The sequence below is a fragment of the Ammodytes marinus genome (genome assembly GCF_949987685.1).
Source record: "Ammodytes marinus genome assembly, chromosome: 6".
In the NCBI taxonomy this organism is placed as follows: Eukaryota; Metazoa; Chordata; class Actinopteri; order Uranoscopiformes; family Ammodytidae; genus Ammodytes; species Ammodytes marinus.
This window is the reverse complement of record NC_137235.1, coordinates 22,395,488-22,423,194: the sequence shown is the minus strand read 5'-3', so window position 1 is coordinate 22,423,194 and position 27,707 is coordinate 22,395,488. Positions and strand designations below refer to the sequence as shown.

The window sequence follows — 27,707 nt, the reverse complement described above, 5'->3', positions numbered from 1 at the left end:
GCCAAAATCTGATAATATTCCTGCAGCTAAATGTATTGTGAATGAAACATAATGTGACATTAATGTTGCAATAGGGTGGTGCAAAATAAGGATTTTTTGTATTGCTTATTTCCACCACACCTAGGCTTTCTGTTGTTATGTGGACTAATGTTTTCCCTTTATATGCCTCCTGTTGTGTGTTTCTCCAGCTATCATGGCTCCCAGCTTGTCCCAGGCGTACAGGAGGAGGTGGTGGATGGCTATCACAGCCATTATAGAGAACCTGCTCTGCTCTGCTGTTTTGCTGGGCTGGGGCTCACTGCTCATCATGCTTAAGAACGAAGGCTTCTATTCCCACCTTTGTGTTGGTAAGATCTCCATCGACCCAGCTGTTCTGGTAGCCTCTACTGCAATCAACCACAGTCAATATGTCTCGGAACATGTATGTCGATGATGCACTCTGACTATCCCACAGCCAAGGTTTCTGGTACTTTAAGGCACTGATCCCCAACCAGGGAAATATTTGGGTACAGAATTTGAGTACAGAAAACAGAATTTATAATTTCATAAAAATAAATCCACATATTTTGTCATTTGAAGGAACTGTGTGTTTTCACCACAGGAACCAGGGTCTAAACCATAGTTTCTGGAACTATGATTACCCCAGAAAAAGATCCTTCTCGGGGGGTAGGACTTAAAGATTCAGGAACCTTTGTGTCTTAATCTTTCTCATAAGTGTGTCTGCCGACTGTGTAAACAGATCAGAGCAGCGACACTATTCAGCTCACCGGTGTCATTTATTTTCCCCACAAGACTTGCGCGTCTCTCTGCTCCGATTGACAACATACCAGCAACATTCACTGTAGCTTTTACAATTATGGTGTGTCCTTAAAAATAAAACCTCCCACAAGTGTACATGCCTTGTCTGCCTGATATACAATAAGGCACACTAATTCTGTTGAAAATCAACGTTAATTAAATGCTGGCCTGATCTGCATAACCTCTCCGGGACCTTTAAGTTCCTGGAACTATATGTTCCTTGGACTTTTGGTGGAAAAGTGGGCTTAATAAGTACTGGATACTTGGTTGATATAGATAGCTTAAAGTAATGAATGAGCACATAGTTGGCTAATGGAAACGGATTAGCTAAAGGTAATGGATGTATGTATGTATGTATGTATATTATTCGTCATACTCATTATTAGTGTGAATGCTGCAATCTCTCTCAGCACATTCAAAATCAAAATTCTATGACTTATTACCAGATTGCTTTTAGAAAAAGGCAACATAAAAGGATAACGCTCTATGGGGAAAATGTGAAGCCAAAATTGAATGAAAAGTTGACTCACAACATCTCTCCTTGATAGTTCAATGTGTTCTTCCACAGCAATATAATCATGACAGGTTGTTGAATAATGTCATCTTCACTTTAACAAAAAGCAGTGTAAGCACCAGCAGCTTGTCAGTTTCAGTTGAAGTATAAACATCACTAAAACAAAACCATTTGTCAAAAGGTATAATCAATATTCATTTCCATACAATCTGTGTATGTGAATCCAAAAATGTGGTAACTTCCACTTCTGGGTTATCTACTAACAGGACAGGCCTTGCCCTGTTAGAAGTTTATTGTGATGTCTAGACTTGCAGTGCAGTGAAGAAGTAGCCTAAGTTAAAGAGGACCTATGATGCTTTTTGACTTTTATGACCTATAAACGTTGTTATGATGATTCATAGTCATGCTTAACCATACTAAATTATCAAATAATGACTTACATGCATTTCGACGTATTCCCTGCTGACCGTCTGGGGTGTCTGTGCAGAGCACTAAACACTATTCTAGCCAGTCGAGAAGTCACGTCTTCAAAGCGGTCTACCCTTTCATAATTTGTGACGTCGCATAAAAATTTGTGACGTGACCACGCGGATGTTTCCATGTATGGTAATGCTGTCACTTCCCTGTTCGCGTCTGCCTCGCGCCCTTATAGGTCCATGCTCGCGCTTCCCGCCACTGAAAGTGTTCCGGAAGGAAGGTAACCAATCACAACGGAGTGGGGTTTGCAGGAGGGGGGGGGGAGGGTAGCGGAGATGGCCGATGCACAGGCGGAGGGAGCGGAGATTGCCGAAGCACACACACTCAAGTGTTGACAGGATGTGCTGGATCGCCAAAATAAGAGAAAGAGCTTCCCGAAAATCTACATAGTTTTTTGTGATGTGATTCGTGTTAGGTTGCTCTATAGCAGTGTAAAACAAGAAATTAAGACCAGAAAAGTAGTATAATAGGTCCTCTTTAAATTTCTTTATTTGTCAATTTACACATGGTACATCAACATATTTTCTTTGCATATGCCCTCTCAAGTTACCACACTTCAGAGGGGGTCAAAATGTGTCCTCCGCTGACATTCTTATTCTCTGACCCAATCCAGAAAACATCACTTCCATAGATAGCAGTGATTGGCCCAGTTGTGTGGAGCAGGAAGAGATACTGAATCTTGGCTTCACCATTGGCTCGTTCCTTTTGAGTGCAACCACTTTACCCCTGGGTCTCTTAATGGACCGATATGGGCCGCGCCCTCTCAGGCTCATTGGCAGGTATGACAGACACTCCTCTTATTTCACCATATATGTTATATCAAAAGCCTGTATGTTCTCTCATGTCCTGTGTTTTTGTCAGTTTATGTTTTGCAGCCTCCTGTGCAATTATAGCCATCGCTGCATACAACCCTGAAGGTAGGAGAACACATCTTGCCCTAGATTAGTGAGCAGTGTAACAGCCTGTAAACGTATGTGAAGATCAAGTCAAAATGCTTCAATTAATCAATTGAAGGAACTACTTGGACCTACCCTGTTTGCAATGTGCATATGCAAATGCATATTTTTATGCAATTAGAGCTTCTAAATGAAATGTTGGGTGCACTCACCTTCATTCTAGAATGATGGATAACCACCTACAGTATCAATGAAACCACACAAAAACAAAATACCTTTGATATTTTGTTAAACCATATGTTATTCTTCATTTCCATGTGTTCTGTCAGTGCTTTCTGTCCTCATCTTCCTTGCGGTCTCCCTCAATGGCTTTGGAGGAATCTGCCTGACCTTCACCTCACTCACAGTACGAATTTCACTCACACAAAGGCAGACACACACAGTATTTGTGAACAAGCAGATACTTGTATGTATGTTTTCACAACTGAATCAGTCCTGCGGTTACTTTGTAAAATGCTTTCCCTTGATGAAATATAACGACTAATATCACAGGATTTCTGTTTGCTGAGCGGCAACAGGCTGGGTAAAGTAGTCAAGTCAAGACTCTCCCCTGCTTTTTCTGAGGCATTCCCAGGGTGTCTCCGAGTTGCGCTGAACTGGCTTCCTCAAACGGAAAACCCAGGGTTTCCACTAACTCTAAGTCAACGTACCCTGAGTTTCTTCAAAAGCTCCTTCCTGAAACGGGCCCCTTGACTTCCCACATACCCACTTCTTTTACTTTGATATCTGTTAAAGCAGGGTTTTTCAAAGTGTGAGAGAGTGAGCCCCCCCTCAGAGAACAAATTTCAGCTGACCTTTTTAAAGTGAAATGCATGAATCTGGTGCACTTTGAAAAGAAAATTAAGAGGCTAAATCTGAGGAATTTTGTGTGAACAAATAATTTGGAGACACTGGGTCAGATGAATTAGAAGCTATTGAAGAAAGACACATGAATTTTCCATAAAAATATTTACTTAAAATAAAATATTATGCAGGGTCCTCTTGGTTGGCTTGGAGCTCTTTTTCTTTAACAAGACATATTTCTCTGTAATATAGTGAATGCATTTAAATGCAGGGAGAGGAACGAAGCAGAAGATCTCTTGTCCAGCTATCTTTATTTCCACAGACAAGGCTATAGACTATACACAGTGCATGGGAAACTGAGGGCAGCCCCATTTCCAAATGTTTTTAAATAAACTCAATACACACTGTGCATGGACGTGAATGTGACGTGATCACTTAACCTCGGATTATCTCCCAGATGATCTGATTCAATTATTAGGCTATTAACTATCTAGAACAAAACATTCTATTCCTTTTTTTTGTAAGATAACTTACATTTGCTTAATATGATGTTAATATCAAAAACACAAACTAAAAAAAAAAAATCGTTATTTTTTCTTAGCTTTTTCACATATTCATCCGCGCCCCCCTGCCATAACACCGCCCCACAGTTTGAAAACCACTGTGTTAAAGTCAAAATACATTCTTGGACAGCACACACTTGTGTGGTGTGTGTGGCCAAAGGTTAGAATGTTTGAATGTTTAAACTTCGACCTCTGTGCTTCACTGTGGATGTTTTGAGTCCAGTAAACAAAGTTCAGGTTCATGTCCCAAACACATTGTGTGTATGGTCAGGTGTGTGTGGTCAGGTGTGTGTGTGTGTGTGTGTGTGTGTGTGTGTGTGTGTGTGTGTGTGTGTGTGTGTGTGTGTGTGTGTGTGTGTGTGTGTGTGTGTGTGTGTGTGTGTGTGTGTGTGTGTGTGTGTGTGTGTGTGTGTGTGTGTGTGTGTGTGTGTGTGTGTGTGTGTGTGCGCAAGGGGGGGGGGGGGTATTTTGGTAAGAAGCACATGCAGATCCAATGGTTCTAAATTCTGCTGCAGCCTCTCAGCCAATCCAAAGCATGGTCAGTCAACACACCCTCCCACAGCCTGACCCCTAGCCATCCTCACCCCCCCCCCTTCTCCTCCTCCCACGTCCTGACCTACACCATATTTTGGATTTGTCATGGTGATTCAGGCATCACCGTCATTACAGTTTGTGTTGTAGTGTGTATTATTTAGTTCTTAAATACTACTACTACTACTAATAATAATAATAATAATAATAATAATAATAATAATAATAATAAAGTTAGGTAACACTTTATAATAACTATCCGTTGTAACTCGTTAATAGATCATTAGTAAACTCTTAATTAATGATTTGTTAAGTGTTTGTTAGCAGTTTGTTAAGGATTTATAACAATGGTAGATAGTTAATAGCTTAATAATTGAATCAGTTCATCTGGGAGGTAATCCGAGATTAACTGATCACGTCACGTTCAAGTCCATGGCATGCACAGTGTGTATTGAGTTTATTTAAAAATATTTGAAAATGGGGCTGCCCTCAGTTGCCCATGCACTGTGTATAGTCTATAGCCTATTTCAGCCTCGTCGGTATCTCGGATTACCTCCCAGATGAACTGATTCAATTATTAAAATATTAACTATCTACCATTGTTATAAATCCTTAACAAACTGCTAACAAACACTTAACACATCATTAATAATCATTAATTAAGAGTTTACTAATGATCTATTAACGAGTTACAACGGATAGTTATTATAAAGTGTTACCTAAAGGTAGAAAAAATAAAAATAAAACAAGAAAAAAGTCAGAATTCTGAGATTAAAGTCAGAATTCTGAGATTTAAGTATAAGAATTCTGAGAAAAAAAGTCAGACCTTAATAATTTTTTTATGTTTGGCCCTAATCCTGTTCCGTAGCTCCCCCCCTCCCCCCCTTCATACAGGGCTTTGAGGGGGTCTTAGTCAGGATGGCGAAGAAGCAATTTGAAGCTTTTTTTTTTAGAATCAACTGACAACCCTTTTTGTAACAACATTTATGAAAATCAAATAATGGAAAGTTGTGATGTAGAGAGTTTTTTTTCTTTAAGCATATTCAATTATCAATCATAATTTATTAACATTTGATTAATTTAGCTAACTTTAATACACAATAAGTGAGTGCCCTGCCCTTTGTGTATTACTCAGTATGTGGCCCTCAGTGAAAAAGGACTACAAGGGTCTTTGGAAGTCACAGGGGCCCAGAGGCACCGTGGGTTCCAAGGCTAAATGAGCAGGTTGCTGACTAGCAGCAACAGAGCAGGTAGGATGGATTGGCTAGTTGCAAATGCCCATAAAACGGAGGCCCTAAAAGTTGATTTCCACCAGATGGGCATTTGGTCCTTCTCCGCACTGCCACGGCAGCAGAGCTGATAAGTTAGACTCTAGTCAGTGTGTGAGCTTCCAGTAGTTGGACTGCATTGTCTCTCTAAACCTTTGCAGCACTGACCGGCCGATGCCCTCTGCAGCAAGTACGCACACTTTCTATTTATGCCGGTCGCTGGAACACGCTGCATTGCTTAAGCACAGTAGAGTGTGAAAACGGACACAACAAAAACATAATCAAACATTTTCAGAATAAGATACTCTTTGTTGACGCCAGATATACTGTAAATCTAAAAAAAGACAAATCCAAGTATGTCCACCATCCTTTACCTCTTCAGGTGGGAACAATAACCTTCTGTGTGTTAGTTGTGTAAATACCACACACAGTATCTCATTCCCAAGTGCGATGGTAGGTGGGTGTTGACGGATGTGGGAGCACAGAGCAAGACCACTACAGAGCCGTAACACAACGTTCACGCAACCAGTGGAATCCAGGGGTCGGTGTTTGGGGTAAGGGGTTCCACTCCCCCACTCTAGCCAGGGCCTGGGGTAAACTGCCTGTTCTGCCCAGGCTAGGACAGCCATCTTAACAGGGATGTTCTCCCAGAAGTCTATGATAGAGAGTATGGTATATAAGAGCTCCTCCATATTCTCACAAAAGGGCTCCATTTAAGGGTCTCATCCTACTGTTAAGATTTGGAGAGAGAGAGGAAATGTGGTCGGACCCAGGCACAGATACACACAGCAGCAAGTGGAATGAGGTGTGATTTATTGAGGTTGATTTTATTTAACAGAGTAGTGCAGAGTGGAAATTGGGAGAATGAGATCGGCATGAAACAAAGGTTTCCAGGCTGGAGTCTGGCACAGGACTGTTGTGTCTAAGGACTAGGCCTTAATTCCCTGTGAGCCAGCACGGTACTTCAAATGGGGTTATATTTCTCTGTTGTTTGTGCACCATTACCATTTCAAAATGATGGCACTGCTGAAGCATCTATGGCAATTGCCTTGTTTGGCTAGTTTAAATGGAAATTTGAAAAAAAACTGGCAAGCTGTGTCAAGCACACAACGAGCCAACTGATTCCATGAGCAGGAGCACCCAGTTCAAACTGAATATGAAGGTCTGCAGTGTGAACAGGGCCACATGCGCTGTGATTGGTCGTGCTATAGTTAGAGAACAAGTCTGCAAACACACTCTAATACTTACCATGTTCACAAGCGCACACCCACACACGGCAAGTTGTCATGACAAAGGATTGGTGTCACATAGCTGTGTGTGTGTTCAAGCTGAAAATGTGGACTGCACTTGTATGTCTCAAAAGATCAACCAGCAGTGCCGTCTGCTGGTTCAGTTTTTAGTGGGTTTTAAATACGTACTGTTTTAAATCATTTATTTTAGTAATTTTTATGTTGTTTTACACAAATGTCTGAAAAAGAGCAAATATCATGGGACCAAAGCATAGCTAATTAACATTACATTGTTACAGGGTGAAAGGTAAGGTGTAATTAGCTTATTGTTGTACATCTAGTGCTGACTGACTATAGCTGAATTCTTTTATTCTTCTTGTGTTATTGACTTTCTTTATCCCTTTCTTCTCTCTTTAATCTAGCTGCCAAATATGTTTGGGAACGTACGCCAAACCATCCTCTCCCTGACTTTTGGCTCCTATGCTTCTTCAGCCGTCACTTTCCCTGGGGTCAAGGTGCGCGTGCGCACACACACACACACACACACACACACACACACACACACACACACACACACACACACACACACACACACACACACACACACACACACACACACACACACACACACACACACACACACACACACACACACACACACACACACACACACACACACACACACACACACACACACACACACACACACACACACACACACACACACACACACACACACACACACACACACACACACACACACACAGAGTCCATGCTATAAGCCCAGACTTTTCATAAGATTCAAAACGTTTTCACACCTTAAGAGACTCATACATAAACAGCCCAACATAATATATAACATATCTTTCTTTTAAAACCAAAAAAAAAAAACATATATTTTGTCTTACGCCTCGTTCACGCATACATACATTCTCGTATGCGAGCCAACGGGAAGTCCATTCATTACATAATACGCCTTATTATCGGCCCGGTGTGTCTGCGCCTTAAGACTCTGAAAGGTGTGACTTTGCATAAATGGTAGATCTCTTTTGAAAAAACTAAAAAAAATTGTAATAGTTGCCTTTGCAGTGCATTTCAGATCAAGTGTCAGAAATAGAATAGATATAGAATAGAGTAGAATTTAAATTGTGATTTTATGGCATTTTTTTCTCATATCTAATTTTTTTCATGGGTTTACACAGCCTGCACAATAGAACACTCTTTGAATCTGCTCCAAAACAAACTCTACGTTATGTCCTCTTGAGTCTTTTACAGGTGGTTCCATCATCAAAGCCTCTCTCTATTGTACCAAAGATATCATGAATCATTCTTAAATAAAATTAGACTAGTAACACTTCCATTCGGGGTTCCATTCTCTATTTTTACAGTCTTGGAGCTGACACCAAACACCATAATTGTATAGTCCTTTTTATTAAAAACAGCTTTAATCCATTTGCCCTCCTAACTAAAAATGTAAATCATTCCAGAGAGTCAAATGCCTTCTCAATGTCCAAAAATACACTTTCTACTATTTGCTTATTATTAAATGCCCTTTTAATATCCTGATCTAAAACTTTGTTTTAGTTTTTAAATTTACATTTTCTTCCTCTTCTTCTAGTCTGCGATGCAGAGAAAAAATTCAGGCACAGCATAACAGCAATGGACAACTATGGTCATGCACGTTAATAAGAAAATGTATTGAAGTAGTGGAATGCTCTTATAGGGCCGGTTTCACAGACAAGGCTTAAGCCTACTAGTCCGAGGCTAAAATGCCTGTTGAGCTGGATTAATTCAAAGCCACTTGCACAGACTCAGTTTAAAATAGTCCTAGATTAAAGATATTCTGGATTAAACAAAGCCAATTGCAAGACTGTCGACTAGAGCTACTCTAGGTCTAAATTTGAGTTTAAATTAATCCTCCAAGGAGGCAGGTTTAACTTCAGCTTAGTGGTGTTTGTGAGAGATCATGGACTATTTGGAATATCTAAATGAAGACCAACTCCCACTGCAGAGGCCAGCCAGAAGAGTACTTGTGGATAGGTCTTATCCAAAACATTTATTTTATGAACTTACATTTCGAGACCGCTTTCAATATGGAAAATGCACTGAAAATAACAACTTTGCTTGAGTTTATTAGATGGATGCATTTAAATTGAAGATACTCACAATACAATGAGTGTCTAAAACAATTCGGTTTTCAAATGTGGTTGCTGTGATTTAAAATACTGACACACATGAATAACAAAACACAACATGAACACCTTTTATTTTCTACTTATATCTTCACTGTGATTAGTAATCACAATTGTCTTAGTACTGTATCTTGTTTGAATCATAGCTCTCTCTTCCAACTTCATGTCATACAGTTTACACTCTCTGGACTTTCTTTCCACCTCTATCCCCAGAACCCGCACTGAGTTTGGGAAGAGGGCTTTCATGTACTCTGCTCCCACCGCCTGGAACACTATTAAAAAAACACTCAAATGGCAGGAACTCATCACTAAGAATGATTTTTAAAACTTTTCTCATTGCCTCAAAATTGTTCTTCTTCTTCGCCTTCTGGAATGTATTTGTCTCTGTTTTCTCATGTCTGTGCTTTCTTCTTATGTTTGTCTTATATTTCATTAATTCTAACTGCTGCCATTTTCTGCCAGGCCTTGCTCGGAAAAGAGGTCATTTGACCTCAAGCAATTTTGCCTGTTAAAATAAAGGTTAAATAATGTCCAATTCCACCTGTAGAATTTTCTAGAGCTGCAACGATTAATCGACGAATCGATTATTAAAATAATCGCCAACTATTTTGATAATCGATTAATAGTTATGAGTAATTTTTTAATAAAAAATGTCCAAATTCTCTGATTTCAGCTTCTCAAATGTGAATATTTTCTGGTTTCTTTAATCCTATTATGACAGTAAACTGAAATATCTGTGTGTTTTGGACATACCAATACATTTGAGGACGTCAACATGGGCTTTGGAAAATTTATCAATTTTTCACCATTTTACGGACCAAAACACTAATCGATAAATAATCGATTAATCGAGAAAATAATCGACATATTAATCGATTATCAAAATAATCGTTAGTTGCAGCCCTAGAATTTTCATTTTCATGTTATACTTCCTTCAGATATTGCATTTTCTGTTCATGGAATTCTTGGGCTAACTTTCATGCAACGTCATCTTTTTTGTCCTTTGTTGAAAGGTTGTGGCAAGCTCTTCTTCAAGGCAAGATTCGGGTTTTTCCACATAGTCTATCAGAGCAGATATCATTAAATATAATGTCAAAATTATAAATGAGAAAGATGTGAAATACCGATAATAATGAAGATGAACCTGAAGTTGGTGTCTTAGTAACATTTTCATTAATTGAATTTGTTGCAAATTGCGGCCCAACTATTTAATTGCTCAGTCCCAGCAGTATGGTTTTTAGATTCAATAACCGAATGGTTTCAAACTATTTTTTTAAGAGATTTTTTTCAAATTCATTAAAGTTTATTGATGGGATTTTTTTAGCCTCTGCCATTGTTTTTTCTCACAAGCAATGGTGTTTCAGCTCCACTCCGGGTTTTTATGATCACCGTTGGAACAGCAGCATGTGCTCATGGGCAGGTGTTTACAATCAGGCTTACTTACCTTACTCCAGGACTTCATAGTCTCAGACAAACTAAGCCAAACTTAAGCCATATCCATGACAGTGACTTAAACGTCCTAGTTTAACTAGTCCACATTAAGGCCTACTCCTGGCTTGATCTAGGCCCTGTCTGTGAAACCGGCCTTTGTGTTCGTTTTTCCCCACATTGACTAGATTAAGTGGTGGCGGCGTGGAAATCGGTGGTGGCAACCGCCTCCAAAATTTGCAAGAAAAAGCCTGTTAACATTATCCCTTCCCATTCCTTTCCAGTTGATTTATGACCTTGGCGTGTCATTCCGCATCATCATGTGGGTTTGGTCTGGTATAGCCTGCTTGGTCTTCATAAACTGCTTGATAAACTGGCCTGCTGAATCCTTCCCTGCACCTGAAGACATCAGATACAAGTCAGTACACTCTACATCCTGTTATAAATACACAAGTCTATTCTGCCATGGCTGGAAAATCCAGTAATGAGATTGACTGTGCTTCCAAATAACACCCCTCCTCTCCTATCTTTATTCAAGAGTGTGGTCTTTCTCAGAGCATTATTTATAGAGGTAACACTTTGCAATAAGGGTACATTAATTAACTGTTAGTAAATGCTTGGCTAATGCTAAAGAAGCATTATCTAAGCATTAACTAACCGTTAATAACTTCCTAGTTAATGCTTAATTTGAATTTAAATAGCGTTTACTAATAGTTATGCTTAGACAATGCTTAACCAAGCATACGTTAACTAAGCATAATTCATGCTTAACCAACCAATAACTAAACATTAACAGTAAGTTAATGGCGAGGAATAATAAGGAATATTAACTGTAATATTGAAGGCCAATTTTTAAAGATATGGATTAAGCCAAGTCCTGGACTAAATGGAATTTTGAATAGAGATTGTCCATTGAATTTAGCAGAGGACTTGGCTTAATCCATGCCTGTGATACTGGCCCAAAGTGTCCCACAGAAAAAAGCCCAACTGAGTTAACTGAAGATCTAAATCACTTCTACTGCAGATTTGAGCAGAGAGACCATTCCACAGAGAGGGAGGCACTATTAAAACTATAATATCTTGTGTTCTTTTGTTTGGATGTATGGAAGGTAAAAAATAAAAGATGACTGGAAAAAAGTTTCAGAGTTCTCAGTTGTTGTTTAATGAGATCACAGCTTATGCAGGTCAAAAAGTCAAAAAAGTAATGAGCCTTCTCGACAGCAAGGCTTTTTAACATATCTTGACAAAGTCTACTGATTGGTGTATCTTGTTGTCTTCTATCTTCTCGTCCAATTCTCTTCTTCTTCGCTCTCGACCTGCACTATGCCGAAAAGTAGAATTATGCTCCTGGCCTTGAATGTAACTTGTATCTATGGCTTGGTCAGCTGAGTCAGGAAAATACAGTAGGCCTTTGATTAAAATAGATACATCTGTCCCTTCTCTGGCCTCGTTTTCTGGGAAAACATCTATAAAACTTACAAGACTTTTTGTGCTATTTCCCTCCCTTCCAACTGTCCCTGCTCCAAGGCCTGAAATGAGAACATTTTAGATCACATGTTATAAATGTATCGATTGTTAGTTGATTATATATAAGAGTAAATGCAAATTAATGATGGTGGTTATAAGCATCATTAATATTTAAAAATTAAAATCCTGACAGCACTCATGAGCGAGCTCACAGTTCAATTAACTATCCAGAGCAGCATTATCAATACAGAGGAAGGATGTATTTGACGCTTCTGCACAATGTCCACATTGCAAGGCTGGTGTTCATTGGGCCACAAGCTGCAGAAATTGGATGTCAGTTCACACCTAAATTCATAGGTCATATCATTCCTCACAGACAGACGGCAGCTGAGTGAGATTCAACGGCCACTGCAGCTCAGTAAGAACCATCTCCACAGGATGTCCTCCCGGTCTCTGTGATCTCCCCAGTCAGTGGCGGACTCAGGGGAGGGGCAGGGGGGGCGACCGCCCCCCCTCGAGGCTCAATGGATGAAAAAGCGCACTAAAGAGTGGCGAAAACGAGAGGAAATGCCTTATTGGCTGCCCTTTTCACGTGCAAACCATGATTAGGTGCCCTCTAGGGTGCTCCTTCACAGAGCCGGCCCGAGGCATAAGCGAACTAAGCGGCCGCTTAGGGCCCCCGACTACCTGGGGGGCCCCCTCCAAAAAAAAAAAAAAAAAATGTTTTTTTTTTTTTATTTAGTTTGTGTGTTTGATATTAACATCATATTGTGCAAATGTGAGTTATCATACAAAAAAAGGAATAAAATGTTTTGGTCTAGATAATTAATAGCCTAAAAATGTAATCAGTTCATCTGGGAGGAAATCCGAAATTATCTGATCATGTCACGTTCACATCCATGCACAGTGTGTATTGAGTTTATTTAAAACAACTGGAAATGGGGCTGCCCTCAGTTGCCCATGCACTGTGTATAGTCTATAGCCTATTTCAGCCTTGTCTGTGGAAAAAAAGATACAGTAGCTGGACAACAGAGTTCTTCTGCTTAGTTCCTCACACTGCATTTAAATGCATTCACTATATTACAGAGAAATATGTCCCGTAAAAGAAAAAGAGCTCCAAGCCCAACCCAGAGGACCCTCCATAATATTTTATTTTATATTAATATATATATTTTTTTTTAAAGATTTTTTTTTGTGCATTTTTATGCTTTATTGATAGTGCAGAGAGACAGAGGTTAAATGGGGCAGAGAGGGGAGTGACATGCAGAGAACGACCGCGGGTGGGAATCGAACCCGGGTCTGCTGCTGGGCCCGGCCCGGGAGGGGGACGCCTTACTATATTAATATTTTTATGGAAAATCCATGTGTCCTTCTTCAATAGCTTCTAATTCATCTGACCCAGTGTCTCCAAATTATTTGTTCACACAATTTCTCAGATTTAGCCTCTTAATTGTCCTCTCAAAGTGCACCAGATTCATGCATTTCACTTTAAAAAGGTTAAAACAATTTTTTTAAAGTGCTACATGGAGATGTAACAAGTGCCACAAATGGGACCTTCAAGGCAGCGCTTGCTAAGGTTAGGGGATAGGGCCTTCCAGGCAGCGCTGCCTTTAAGGCCCCGTTGGGGGAACAAAACACCATCATGTTAGAAAAGCCACTGTGTCCGCTGGTGGGGCCCCATGTTGTCCAGAATGTGCCCTTTTTATTTTTTCGCCCCTGCCCTTCAAACAGTCTGAGTCCGCCACTGTCCCCAGTCATGTTCACCCTTTACACCAACAAGTGCAGAAGTGAGAATCCTGACACAGTCATTATGGATACCACCAACTCAGGGCAGCAACTGCAGCCTGAGGGGGAAAACTTCTCTCTATGGTGCAGGGATAACCAGCTCACCTTAAACATCACTAAAACCAAAGAGATGGTCATATTATATATTTCAGGTGCTCCTCAACCAGGTCAGACAATTGAGAGACTGAAAGACTACAAATATCTTGGTTCCATTATTGATCACAAGTTCATCTTCATAAGTAATGCAGACCACATCTTCAAGAAATGTCAACAACACCTGTACTTTCTCTGGAAGCTATGTCGGCTGCAAGTCGACAAGTTAATACTCCAGTCTTTTTACATCTGCTTCATTCAATCCACCTTCAGCATCCTGGCATGGTTTGGTTCACTGAGTAAGGTGAACAAATATCCGCTCAACAGGGTCATACAGATGAGTGGGAAGATCATTAGACAGCCACAAACCACTCTCACAGCCATATATGACAGGCCATCAGGAATAGGAGACTGATCATTTCAGACAACACCCATACACTGTGTGCACAATTATTAGGCAAGTGAGGATTTTGGCCATATCATAATTTTTATTCATATTTCCCAACTTCAAGCTGTATAAACCTAAGTGCTTATTGGATTTAAGCATACCAGGTGATGTGTATTTGTGTAATGAGTGAGGGTGAGGCCTCTATATCAAGGTGTGCATAATTATTAGGCAGCTTCTCTTCCTCAGGCAAAATGGGCAAAAAAAGATTTAACGGACTATGAAAAGTCAAAAATTGTAAAAAGTATTTCAGAGGGATGCAGCACTCTTGAAATTGCTAAGATATTGGGGCGTGACCACAGAACCATCAAACGTTTTGTTGCAAATAGCCAACAAGGTCGCAAGAAAACGTATTGAGAAAAAAAGATGCAAATTAACTGCCAAAGGTTTGAGAATAATCAAACGTGAAGCTACGAGGAACCCATTAACCTCCAGTGCTGCCATATTCCAGATCTGCAACCTACCTGGAGTGCTCAGAAGTACAAGGTGTTCAGTGCTTAGAGACATGGCCTTAAAAGATCTTATGGAGTTATTTTCCTATCTTTTTCAAGAGCTTGGTTTATCGATTTAAGAGCAATTGACTTCACATTCAGAGTTTGTACATAAGAGAAAGCACTTTCATACCATTACCAAACACTGAAATTATACTGAAAAATTGTCTAAAAACACACTAGACAGTGTGGTGTAATCTGCCTGCCATTTGAACTTAAAGGCCCCCCCATGTGTCAGTTGTAATTTAGGTTCAAGCATCCATTAGCCACTGAGTAATATTAGCTTTTATTTGGAGTTGTGTGATTACAATATTCACTTTGATTTACATTAGTCTAGTTTGTTCTCCACCCACATAATACAATATAGTGAGCTGATACATTCTAGTCTCTAACTGGTTTATCAGAGCTTTTTCACTGAAGCAAACAGTGTGGCCCATAAACCAAAGCAATGACAGTGTGGTATACAGCAATGTCCCCTCATTATTTCCAAAGTAGTATTATTGCAAGTGTAGTATACACGCAATCTCTTGCTCTCTATCTCAGCAGTAAAAATCGAAAGCTGAGTGGGGTCGGGACAGAGGACAAAAAGACTGGAGACAGCAATGTCACCCAAGGGACTGTTATGGAAGATGTGATGGGAGCCAAACAGCCAGAACCCAAGCAGATCTCCCAAAGCACAACCCAGGGTAAGGAGCATTAACATTTACATTACATTTGTGTTTATTTACACTGCTGATATTTAGATTTTATGAGTTAAAGTTTTACAACCTGTATCCCTGCTCCATATTCATTACATTTCACATGATGAGGTGTTAATATGATAATAATATTTGTTGTGAGCAGTGCCAGCTCAAACCATTTGTGTCCTAGGTAAGATTAATATTTGGCGCACCTCAAAGGAAAATTGAAGTCTAATAATTCTATATACTGTATATACTGTGTATATATACAGTATTATGGATGGGAATCGAGAAATGGTTCAGCCTGCCTGCTTAACGATTCTGCCTAACGTTTCCGCTCGATGCCAATACATCATGACTTCACACACACCCTGCGTTCTTTAGATTCAGAACGCAGCAAACATTGCGTCGAGGCAGAAGCGCTCTAACGTTTGGTTGTATTTCACTTGAAAAGGCGACAATACGGCCACTTGCAACAATTGTAAAGTTTGCATTTCGTCAAATGAGCACACGAGCACAAGCAACCGCGCAGACGGCGATCCTGACGGTTAAACGTTTAAACGTCCGCTGTCTTACAGCCTAATGGATGCCGCCCACATTAGAGGGCGTATTTTTCCACAGTGATACCAACAAAAAAAAAATATTAGGATCTTAAATAGCCTACAAATGGAGATATGACTGCAAAATTTAAAAAAAACAACAACGTTGGAATATGTTCTTCAGTTATTAAAGAATAACCTACCTGCATGTTATTGAATTTATTCTGATTATTTCGAGGTGGAATACATATTACTTTTACACTGACGCTGTTCTCGATGCCTCAATCAGGCAGACAGGATTGCACATTTTCATATATTTATCATATTTTATTTATTATAGTAGGCCTACTGTAGCCCTACATCACATATTGTGCTAATTTTGCATGGCTTTTAGTCCGTTTTATCTATGTGTTTTTCTTTATGCTTTAGCACGTTGTAACTGTTTTTTGAAAAGGGCTGTGAGGTTAATTATTAACCCTCCACTGCCGTCACTGTCTGCACAGGGAGGGATTCCCCAAATCAGTTTTTCATGGGGGGGTTTCAGTTGCCCCCGCTCATGGCACAAACACTGTGTGAGGTTATGCACTTGTTGGCTTCCACTCTTATGTCGGATCGCTTTTTAATTTTATTTCGGCCACAGTCTGAGGCTTAACAGAGATCGCCACACGTTGACACTCTGACACCGTTACGCTCACACTGTGTCACCAAACTACATTTTCCCTTGAGGCCACCTCCCCAACGGGAACTTCGGCGTGACCGCGGTGAGCACTGTTTCATAGATCCGAATATCTCTGTGCGCAAGCTTTTTCCTAAATCCTACGAACGCCACCTTACAACGCAAGTCCTACGCACGGTTTGATAAATGAGGCCCCTGATTGGTGGAGTGATGGAGGCCACTGTGGTCATTGGGAACTTTAAAGCAGCAGAAATGTTTCTGTACCCTTCCCCCGATCTCCAAGTAAGCTGTAGAACCTTCTCAAGGATGATCATTGGAAACAGTATCGACCTGAGCCCAATGTTGAGCTTGATCGCAAAGGCTGTGAATACTTACAGTACGAACAAGTGATTTCTTAGTTTTTCTATTTTAAACACAGTTGCAAAAATCTCAAACAAACTTTTTTTAAGTTGTCGTCACGGGGTATTATGTGTAGAATTTTCAGAAGAATTTTTTTTTTTTAAAGTGAAGCGCTAAGAATACTTTCCATATGCCTTGGATGCTTCAATGAAAGATAAAATAAACTGTGCAAAGAGCGCTTTAGGAGCTGAACTCTGTAAACTTTAAGTGGAAACTCTCCACCATAACTAAAAGTTTTTTTACACCTCATTCTTCTTTCTCACTCCCCCCCTTTCTCTCTCTCCCTCTCTCTGTCTCCCTCTCCCCCTCTTTCTTTCTCTCTATCCATCTCTGGCTCTGTCTCTCTGTCTTTCTTGTTCTCTCTCCCTCTCTTTCTGTCATCAGGTCAGGTGCCACTCTGTCATTCTATGTGCTCTCCCGTTGTTCTATGGACTCTGGTCACCATGTCAATTACCCAGCTGAGGATCATCTTCTTCATGGGAGCCATAAACAAGATGCTGGAGTTTCTGGTCACCCATGGCCAAGTCAACCGTAAGACCGGACACAGAGCATCCGCTAGCTTGGAAGATGAGAGGGAAACGCTGATATTCACCGGCTGGAAATGTGTCCATTACTTTGAATTGTAGCAAGTTTACGCTGTGAAAATTCTGCTGTAGTGGTGCAAACACATCAAAGGGACACACACTTACGTTGGTTGCGGTGTGGAGATAAAGAGATCCATTCATTTTATGGACTTTCTAAAGAGGTGACATCCACTCACTGTCATGGCTGCTGTCCACTGTCATTGGTTGCGTTGGTCTATTTGATTAAGCTCCGCTACAGCTGCTTTATTAAATAAGAAAGTTGTATTTATGGGCTATTATAGTTCATACTAGACGATAGTGCAAGGGCTTCGTCTACCCGTTCTCTTTAGATGGCACACTTTTACCCAATGGGATTTTGTCATTTAGCTGGGGCTTTTGGGCCCCCATTCAGGCCTGTTGATACGGTCAAGTTGAAATATCTGTTGAAGGCGGCATTATTAGGCCTGTCCGGCCTGTGGAGGACGTTCGCTCTGCCGTTCTGACCAGCTGTTTGCATGTTACGGTGACGGGTGTCAGTCCTATGGTTTGGCTCTATCCAGTGAGTGTGTCATAGCATTAACCTATTCCTTTGAGATTCCTATTCCTTTCTCGTGAGAATAGGGCTTAAGCTGCACACATAACTGCGGTCAAGCCAGCCTACTCGCACATGCAAGGTCTGTATTTTGAGGAGTCGATTAAGGACCAAATTTGTTTAATGTAACGGAAAGGAACGAGTTACTATTGACAGATTACATGAGTAATAAGTAAAGTAATAATATCACTTTTAAATTGAGTTAGGATGAATAAGTAGGCTAATATATGACTTTTATTTCAGTTATGAGCCCAACACATGGCACAAGCTATGTCAAAGACGATGTTGCCACTAATGAACTTTCATATACAAAACTTATGTATTGATCTCTGACCTTCAGCTTCTATTCTATTCCAGCTTCAGAAGAGCTGAAGCATGAAGCGAAGGCACAAGGTAAGAGTGAAGATGCTTAGTGTTTAGAGTGGACTGGTTGCCCTTATCTTTAAATGTGACTGCTATCCACTGGGCAGATGCTGCCAGCTGTGTAGTTTAGCAACAGTATGTTTAGATATGGATTTATATCAGGACACTGACAGAGCATTTAGTCATTCATTGTAATTATAAAAAATGGCAGTCAAATCAATATATTATTATTGTGTCCATCATATCAAGTATTGCTCTGTCTGAACTCCTAACATTCTGAATAGGGCTTTAAAACACTATTTAGACCTTAGTCAAATGAAAATTAAACATTAAATTCTCAGTATTTCTAACATCTTCACCACATCCCTTAGATCTGTTCTGTTTACTTGTCTGGCTGCCTTTCCATGGACTTAACTCTATTTCTTCATGTCTTCCCTAGTTGGTTTCTACTCATCTATCTTCGGTTCGATGCAGTTGCTGTGTCTACTGACATGTCCTCTGATTGGCTACATCATGGACTGGAGGTTGAAGGAGTGTGAAGATGAAAATGCAAACACACAAACAGAAAAGAGGTATGAAGGGGCTTTAAGGGGCACTCTACACGGTAACGATTGGGGCACAAACGCAAAGGTATTCGTACGTTTGCGGCCTATCATTTACATCAGGGGTGCCCACACTTTTTCAGCTTGTGAGCTACTTTTAAAATGATCGATGCCGATCGATGTAATGGGCACCCCTGATTTACATGATAAAAGAGTTTGCAGTCTTGAAAAAGGAAACTTTTGAAACCAGGTTCCAGAGTGGAATCTTTTCAAAATGCAACTCCAGCGTCACTATGTTTATAGCTATGCTGTTCCCTGTGATAACAATGACATCATGACTCCACTCCTCACATGCGTAGTAGGCCTATTACATTTGCAGTCAAAATAGCTACACACAAGTTAGAAGTTAGAAGACAACATTCACGGTGTCTCCGTTGCACCATCACCGTGATCAGTGGAGAGTCTGGTGCTCAACTATAATACCTGCATTTGGCGAGTGTTATAGTTGCTTTTCTAGTGGAATAAACTTTTGTCACCACCGGTAATGCCCTGGACACGGCTTCAACATTAAATAACACTAGCTAAAGATCAGAGCATAGCAGTTAAGTAACTGTTAAAACAAACAGATCATTAAAGCTGCGGCTTCACATTAATAGCATTTCATTGGATTCACATTAATAGCATTTCACTGGACAATTGTAAGTTGACTTTTATTTTAAAGCAGAAAGGGACAGGAAGGGAAAAAAAGAGCACAGAAAGCTTGTCATTTGCAAAACATTTAACCCTGCACTCACACCATAAGCTTCATGAACGTTAGTTGCATTCATTTTTCGTTTACGGTAAACAGATTGTTTACATGTGCCAAATTGCTTCCGAAGAGCTTTCTACTTGGCTACAAGTGTCACCGCCAACTACTGGCTTGCCATGCGTACTACAGCGGTTTCGGCCCGTTTTCGGAAACCATGTGCATGATGAAAGTTTTCGAAACAATTGCATCTGAAGGCGCAATTTTTTGAAATTGTTTTCACCAAGACTGTTGTCGTATAAACATGGCCTAAGTTTAGGCATTGTGTTGCTAAATGTATAGATCCTTGTATAGCAGTCAGAAAGACAGGTGTTTATTGTAGGTTAGGATTAGTAGCTTTCAATCCTTCCATAAATTAAAACTATGATTGATGATTGCCATCCATACTGACCCTGAAGAGATCCATTCCTCAACTACACTGCAAAAGATTCTCTTGATAACTGCACAGTTTCTTGCTCCTGCTTTTTGGAGCATGCTCCTTAGCTACGGTATATGCCTCTTTTGACATTTGTCCCCTTCAGCCAATCAGATCCCCCAAAGAGAGACAGAAAGATCCAGAAACTGACCAATTCCATGAGAGCTTTCACCTTCACCAACCTCCTTTTGGTCATCTTTGGAATCATTTCCTTGATTGACAACCTTCCCATTCAGGTTAGAGAAATACTGTATAGGAATACAAAGACCCAGTACCAATGCCTATGAATTGACAGACACACACACACACACACACACATATAAAGATATAGTGGACACGGGGACATTCATGAATCTGTACTCCGTCATTCTGCCTTTCTTTCTCTATCAGGTTGTGGCCTTCGTTCTGCACACCATAGTGAGAGGATTTATCCACTCCTGCTGTGGAGGTCTCTATGCTGCTGTGTGAGTGTTCTTTACAGCTTTACTACAAATGTTTTTATATGAACAATGGATCTGAAATGACTATATGCGGTAATTCTGTAAACCTACTCACTTCTTTTAGCTTATCTGTTTTTGTTTGTTTTTCTTTAGGTTAAATCTCACATCTTTTATACAGCAGCAGCTGTTTTCAAGGAAAAAGCCCTTCCCAACCGCAAACAGTTCATGGACACAGTTAGAAGCTAGCTGCTGAACATATTTGTAGTCAAGATATAGACTAGAACAGAGATTTAAAAAAATAATAATTACTGAATATTGGACTCACATAAGGACAGATTTTCGTACAATTTCCAATAAGGTGTTAGAGCGTCAGCATGTGGCCAATGATGTGAACACTTCAGCCTCAGAAGGTCGGACTGTGAACCAAATATAAAAAGGAGCGCTCCAAAATAAAAGTGGGTTCCAAAAAGCGCATATCTTTACACACACAGTGTTGGTGCAATAGGCAGAAGGAAACCAGAACGCCAAGGGTGTGTGAGTGTGTTTGTGGGAGGGGGTATTTTTTCACCGTAAGAAGGGCTTTTGTCAAATAAATGAGATGTTCCGCATAGAGTTTGTATGTAAACTCGCCGCGCGGCGGAGTGCAGTGTGTTCGCACCTTCAGAATGCCCCTGCTTATGCCTCCCTTCCTCATCCCTCCTGTGAAAAGCTTGCAGGTCTGGCCATTTAGGATCTTGTTCCTTTCAGTTTGAGGTTGCGATGTGTGCAGATTGCTCCTCATCAGAAGCAGTTGTGTTGAGGGCCCAATGCTCCAGTGGTTTCTCTAATACATTTTCAAATTTTATGTTGCATTGTTGAAGGAGCCTGAGACTCAGGAATTGAATTGCCAATGACTATGACAAATAAACAATCTTGAATCTTTTTGACCACAAGAACGAGACTATCCCCATGCTTTTGCCATGGTTGGTCCTGTACTGTGTTCTGTGTCTCTGGCACACTTCACGGTATCTTAGAGCTGAAATGCCCATACTGATTCCTGGGCTCCAGCACAGCACTTTGAGATCGCTGGATGACCTGTATGGAGTTTATTCATTGTCTTATTACTACTTACAATAGGGGAGAGTGGCCTAAGTTGTGCAGGTGGGCAAGTTGTGCCACCCCTTGTTTCTAGAAAACCATAGAAGAAATTGGAAATGTGACCACATGTTTGTGAAGAGCCATCCATTAAACTCATCCTTTAAAGAAGGGAGAAACATGGAATAAGATATAAGCACATTTAAGCTAAAGAAAAACTGTTTTTAAAGTCAAAATAAAATTTCCATGATCAAGGTTTTTTGATTACTTTGTCTGAACAATTATAGACACGTTTGAAAACATTTGACACATGTTTTAGTGCTTTAGTATGCTACACTTTGTGCCAGAGGGCCTAGGTGAGTTATAAGTAAGTAAGTAAGTAAAATGTATTTATAAAAGCACATTTATAATAGTTTGCACTGTCCAAAGTGCTTTACATAGTGCATTCAGTAGGTAAAAAATTAAGGTAATATACCAATAACCAAAATAAAAGACATAAAGCCCAGACATCCACATATGAACAAAGATAGTAGTGCAGAGGTAAGATAGTTAAATTGGGAGGAAAAACCAGGGTGTACATATGGGTTTTGAGCCTTGATTTAAAGGCAGAAATGGAGAGGGAATCGCATATGCCAGGTGGCAGTTGGTTCTACAAGGGCGGAGCAGCTAGTGCAAAGTACATTTCTGAGAGTTGTGCCATTGACATGGCTGTATACGCTGGTCACCAAAAGAAAGTGATTGTCTACAGTAGCTCAAAAGAGACTGACATCTCCATTCCACTTAACGACACCACTGACAAGAGTTCAGATGGCCAGAAAGATGATGATGGTGACTTTGTCATTGTTAGCTTTGCAGGCAAAACCACCTAGATCTGCTAGGCCTTGTTTAAGAAAATTGACCTTCAATCTTTGTAAAATATTTACTTTAAATAAACCTTAAATAAGTGATTGTCTAATGGATTTGTCTTGCATTACAGTTTATGAGATATATATCAATGGCACAATTTACCCCATGGTATTTTCTCCAATGGCACAACTTACACCACACCAAGGGCAAGTTGTGCCACAAGACAACTTTTTTTCCGAAAGCTATATTTCTTCAACAGTTTATTCCAGATCCAAAGTTTTTATTGCCAGGGATGCACAACCCCCTGAAATATACTGTATGTACAGGTCCTTCTCATATAATTAGCATATTGTGATAAAGTTGATTATTAAGAGTCAGTTCCAGGCTGGTGCTGGGGTCAGTTCAAAACTGGTTACAGCCTTATCCCAGTTATGAACCGGTTGGTTTCACATGACGTCACTGTAAACGTGTGTGTACGTCGCCCGACGCCGCTGCTCTTGTGGCTAACGCTAAAGCTACCGCTAGCTTTAAGCACAACAACAGCGGCGAATACGTCTTATTTTTACACGTGTTAGCTCTCGCTTTGCTTTCTTAACCAAACAGGACCCATACAGAGTATTCTCGCCGGTCAATTTGATCGCTACGTTCGGTAATTATGTTATGTTTACGTCTCGTAGTAGCGGTGTTTTTAAACATGGCGGGCATGAGGTTTTAGTTGGTCTGGTTGGTCAGGATAATCCCTCCCCCGGCCGCTGGCACAAGCAGTTCACTTCAAACCCTGCTCAATCCTGGGGTATGAGTTGAACCGGTTTTTACAAAACACTGGCTCTAACTCCGAACTAGCGCCGATTTTGCGGCGGTGTGAAAGGCCTATTTGAGTAAAAAGTGGCACAATTTAGGCCACTCTCCCCTACTGTGTCACTGTTTTGCATGTTACGTCATTTTGTGGTGCTTGTACAATTTCTTCCAACCATTTGTCTGTAACCAGAAGTGAGGACTCCACAGCATCAATACACACCTAGACATCTTCTTCCAGTTGTAGATGGTGGGAGAAGGGATTGTCTCTCAGTGGGGCTTTGACAAGGCGTAATGAGACTTGTCCCAGGGACATGGGCAATGTCAGAGTTGTATCTCAAGAGTCTGAGTAGGAACCCTAAAACCCTGGCTGGCAGATTGTCCAAAGCCTCTTGTGCTCAACATTGAAAACAGGGCTTTATCTGCTACCCTGCAGATAAAAGGTAAGTCTTTGGCACGCCCATGTTACTGCTACCAATTGTTTCTCAATCTGTGCATTGCACTTCTCGGTGTCTGTCCGTCCTCTTGAGATGTCCGTCACAGGATGCCATGAGCCGCTGTCCTGTTTCTGTGTGAGGACGGAACCTACACCATATGCAGATGCAGCAGCTGCTACTATGTCTCTGCTGTGTGGGAATACTGAGTCAGTGTCTTTGGTGAGCTCAGTCCCTCTTTCAGCTGTTGAAAAGCAGTCTGTTGAGGTTCCTCCCCAACCCACTCATGTTCCTCTCAGCAGCTTTTTAAGTGGCATGGTGAAAGTAGCCAGCTGTGGCCCACATAGTTCACCATGTCCACAAGGCCTTGCACATCCTCCACACATGTTGGCTGCGGCATCTGCAGGATCATCTTTACTTTGGATCTGGCTCAATGCCTTTTTCTGAAATTTCATGACAGACAAAGATTATGTGCTCTTTCAGGAACTCATATTTCTCATTTAGAATGAGGCCTTCGTCCTACATTTCTGGAGCACAGTGTAATGACTTTGGGGGGGGGAGGGTTGGGACACAGGTGCGGACCCAGGGGTGTCTGAAAGTTATCCCCGGAGGGATAACCAATAAATCGCAAAAGCGACTACAGGGAAGGGGAGAAAACAAAAATGCACAGAGCTGAAGAGCAACAACAAAACCACCACTGCCAAGCAGCTGAAAGCACACACAAGTAAAACAGTTTCCTTTGCAACACTTAACACAGACAGCACTCAGAGACAACCTCTCACTACCTCTGAAGGTGAGACAATGAGCAGCACAGAGCACTGGGGTCTCAGGGCATATAAAACCTCCTCACACCTGGGCTCAATCAGCCAATCAGTGCCACACACACCTGATTGCAGTGAGGGAATTCTCACGGAGGCAAAAGATTCCGTGCCCTCACAGGGCTGAAATCCTCCGTGTCCTCACAGGACCACCCCTCTAAGGAACGGCACCTGACGTTCCAACAGGCTGAAATCCTCTGTGTCCTCACACACAGAGTGTAGTCTTTGGTAATGCTCCTCTCTGTCTCACCCATACACCAACACATTCATCTGCATGAAACAACACACCCTCCAAGCTCTCAAACATCGGGTGACGTCCTCCTCTGGAGATGTTCAGTACTGGGTGCAATGTCTAAGGGAAGCTGGTTGAAGAGATATCTCCCTAAGATGGTGAAGTGTCCTGACTCTGATCATAATGGAATTTGCCAAATTCCAGGTAAAGCATCCGGTTTTGTGAATACTGTTGTCCCTTGACATTGCCCAGGTTTGGTGAACAGCTTGTAGAATGTGGTGTTCTCTCTTCACTGCTTTACCAGGGGTATGGGACCCACACAGATCCTGAATTGTCTTTGATTGGTTTAGGAAAAACAACCAAGCTGTTGGTTCAGTCATAACTCTATACAGGCCTGGCGTTAACGGGGAACACCTGTACAGTTGTCCTGGGCCCTGGAGAGGAGGTGGGCACAGAGAGACATTCGGAGAGAAAAAAAACATCTAAAAAACCTCTCTTACAAGAAAAGAGAAAAAGGTAAAGAAGAGAATAAACAGAACATCCTCATCCCACTTCTGTGCTTGAGCATGTAACAACATTTTGAGTCTTTTATGATCCACATGGAGCTGCAGGCGAACATAGGGATCCACCTCATTAACCCTAACACATTAACTCAATGCAATGTGACATTAATTGCAGATGGTGATGGCTGTCAGGCAGCACACAGGCATGCCCCTGTAAATACCAACCAGTGTGCCTCTATGGGATTTTTTTTCTAGGCAGAGGAATGGAGAGAGAGAGCGTGGCTGAGTGTCATACAACAAAGAAAAACACTACACAAAGAAATTACTGATAGGCTGCACTGCACTGACGAGATTTGGCATAGTAATACATGGCCGAAATGCGCTTGAAAAATTTGCAAAAATATGGCTGTCTGCCGGTTCTGTGTAGCATATCTATACATTTTGTGAAGGAGCGTTTCCCTGCTGGCCCCCTCTGCAACAGTACAAGCCTGATGTATCTTACAAACTCCTTAAAATGTATGCACAGATCACCATCTCCATTAAGTAACACACTAACTATGCATAAGGTTCTCATATAACCACACTTAAAAAATACTACATTATCCCTTTAAAGCAGGGAGGAGCATGGATATTTTATGTTCTTTTTCACTTTCTGTCGCCATGGAGTGCCTCATAACACTTTACTGAGGAACAAGGATGACACCCACATTGCATTATACTGTAGCTACTGTAGTCCATAATGCTACAGCTTTATGTGGATTTGCAAAGGAACTTGTTCAGTATATGATACATGACATGTAATATTTGGATTAATTTGACACAAACACAACGTTTCTTATATTTCATTATTTTACCATCGACATCTATGTTTCTGGTTTCTCACGTAAATTCTCTGTTTTCTATAAATCCCATGCTGTTATAAATGACAGGCTGAGAAAGTGGTGTGCGCTGTCTTCTGTGTGGATACCCAAGGTTTCTTAATGGGCAGTTAGTGCACATGAAAATACAGTAGAGCTGCTGCAACAAGCAAGACATTTTCAAACTCTACTGTAGTCACTAAAGACCCTGATGGACCCAAATTCTGCATGGTTGGGGCTTAAAGGCAAGTTTATTGGTGAAGAGTTACTGCACCTAGGTATTTGAGTTTGGTCACAAGTGTCTTCATGGTCAAGGCATGCATTTCAATTCTCAAGTTGGTAAACTACAACATGTGGAACTGAAAATCGATCACCCTAATATGCTAGGTCTAATATATTGCATATGTGAATGAGGACATTGATTGGGAAATATTATTTTATTATGTTGACGTTTATAAAATCTATCTCCCATTCCACTCTAGATATCCAGCCAACCACTTTGGGACATTGACAGGCCTGCAGTCAATGGTCAGTGCTGCTTTTGCCTTGCTCCAACAGCCACTGTTCATTCTGATGGTGGGACACCTCGGTGGAGATCCTTACTGGGTAGGGAGCTCGCACACAGTCAGAGAGAGGACACATGTATGCTGATACATTTACCAGCTTTGTCACATGCACTGACATGCCTCTCCTTCCAACAGATCAATGTGGGCCTTCTCATCTTCTCCCTGGCTGGGTTCCTGTTGCCAGGCTATTTGTTCTATCATCTTCAAAACTTGACCAGGGCAAAGGCAGAGTGTCTTAGGCTGGCTGGTATCCAATCAGACAAAGAACATTCCCTTCTAACCTTATCTGATAGTGGAGCTGCTGACAGCTGCGACAATCGGCATGCATCCAAAGGTTACACACCTAACGGGAATACTGATTAAAATAAATGATAAGAATTAAATGATCAATTTATGTTAGTTTTTTGTAATTACTTTTCAGCAGTTTATGAATATTCTCATAATCTCTCTCAGTTGTAAGCACCTTCACTGTACCACATTAATGCAATGGGTCTAAATTTAAACTTTCCTCCATCCTGATGTTCTCCTGTGTCTCCAAAAACAACTTA

The 27,707-nt window shown here is 40.9% G+C and overlaps 1 protein-coding gene across 1 annotated transcript; it reads left to right on the top strand.

Annotated features, from left to right (window-relative positions):
* Positions 1–193: 193 nt before the first annotated feature.
* On the top strand, positions 194–27,522 carry LOC307251468 (large neutral amino acids transporter small subunit 3-like; the record flags this gene model as incomplete). The annotated part of the gene is made up of 14 exons (XM_080028839.1): positions 194–347; positions 2,403–2,568; positions 2,651–2,706; positions 3,015–3,091; positions 7,542–7,634; positions 11,024–11,157; positions 15,567–15,706; positions 17,699–17,845; positions 18,827–18,862; positions 19,272–19,404; positions 20,701–20,830; positions 20,985–21,058; positions 27,076–27,199; positions 27,295–27,522. 14 exons carry the CDS (start codon positions 194–196, stop codon positions 27,520–27,522), a joined length of 1,692 nt encoding a protein of 563 aa, XP_079884965.1.
* Positions 27,523–27,707: the final 185 nt, after the last annotated feature.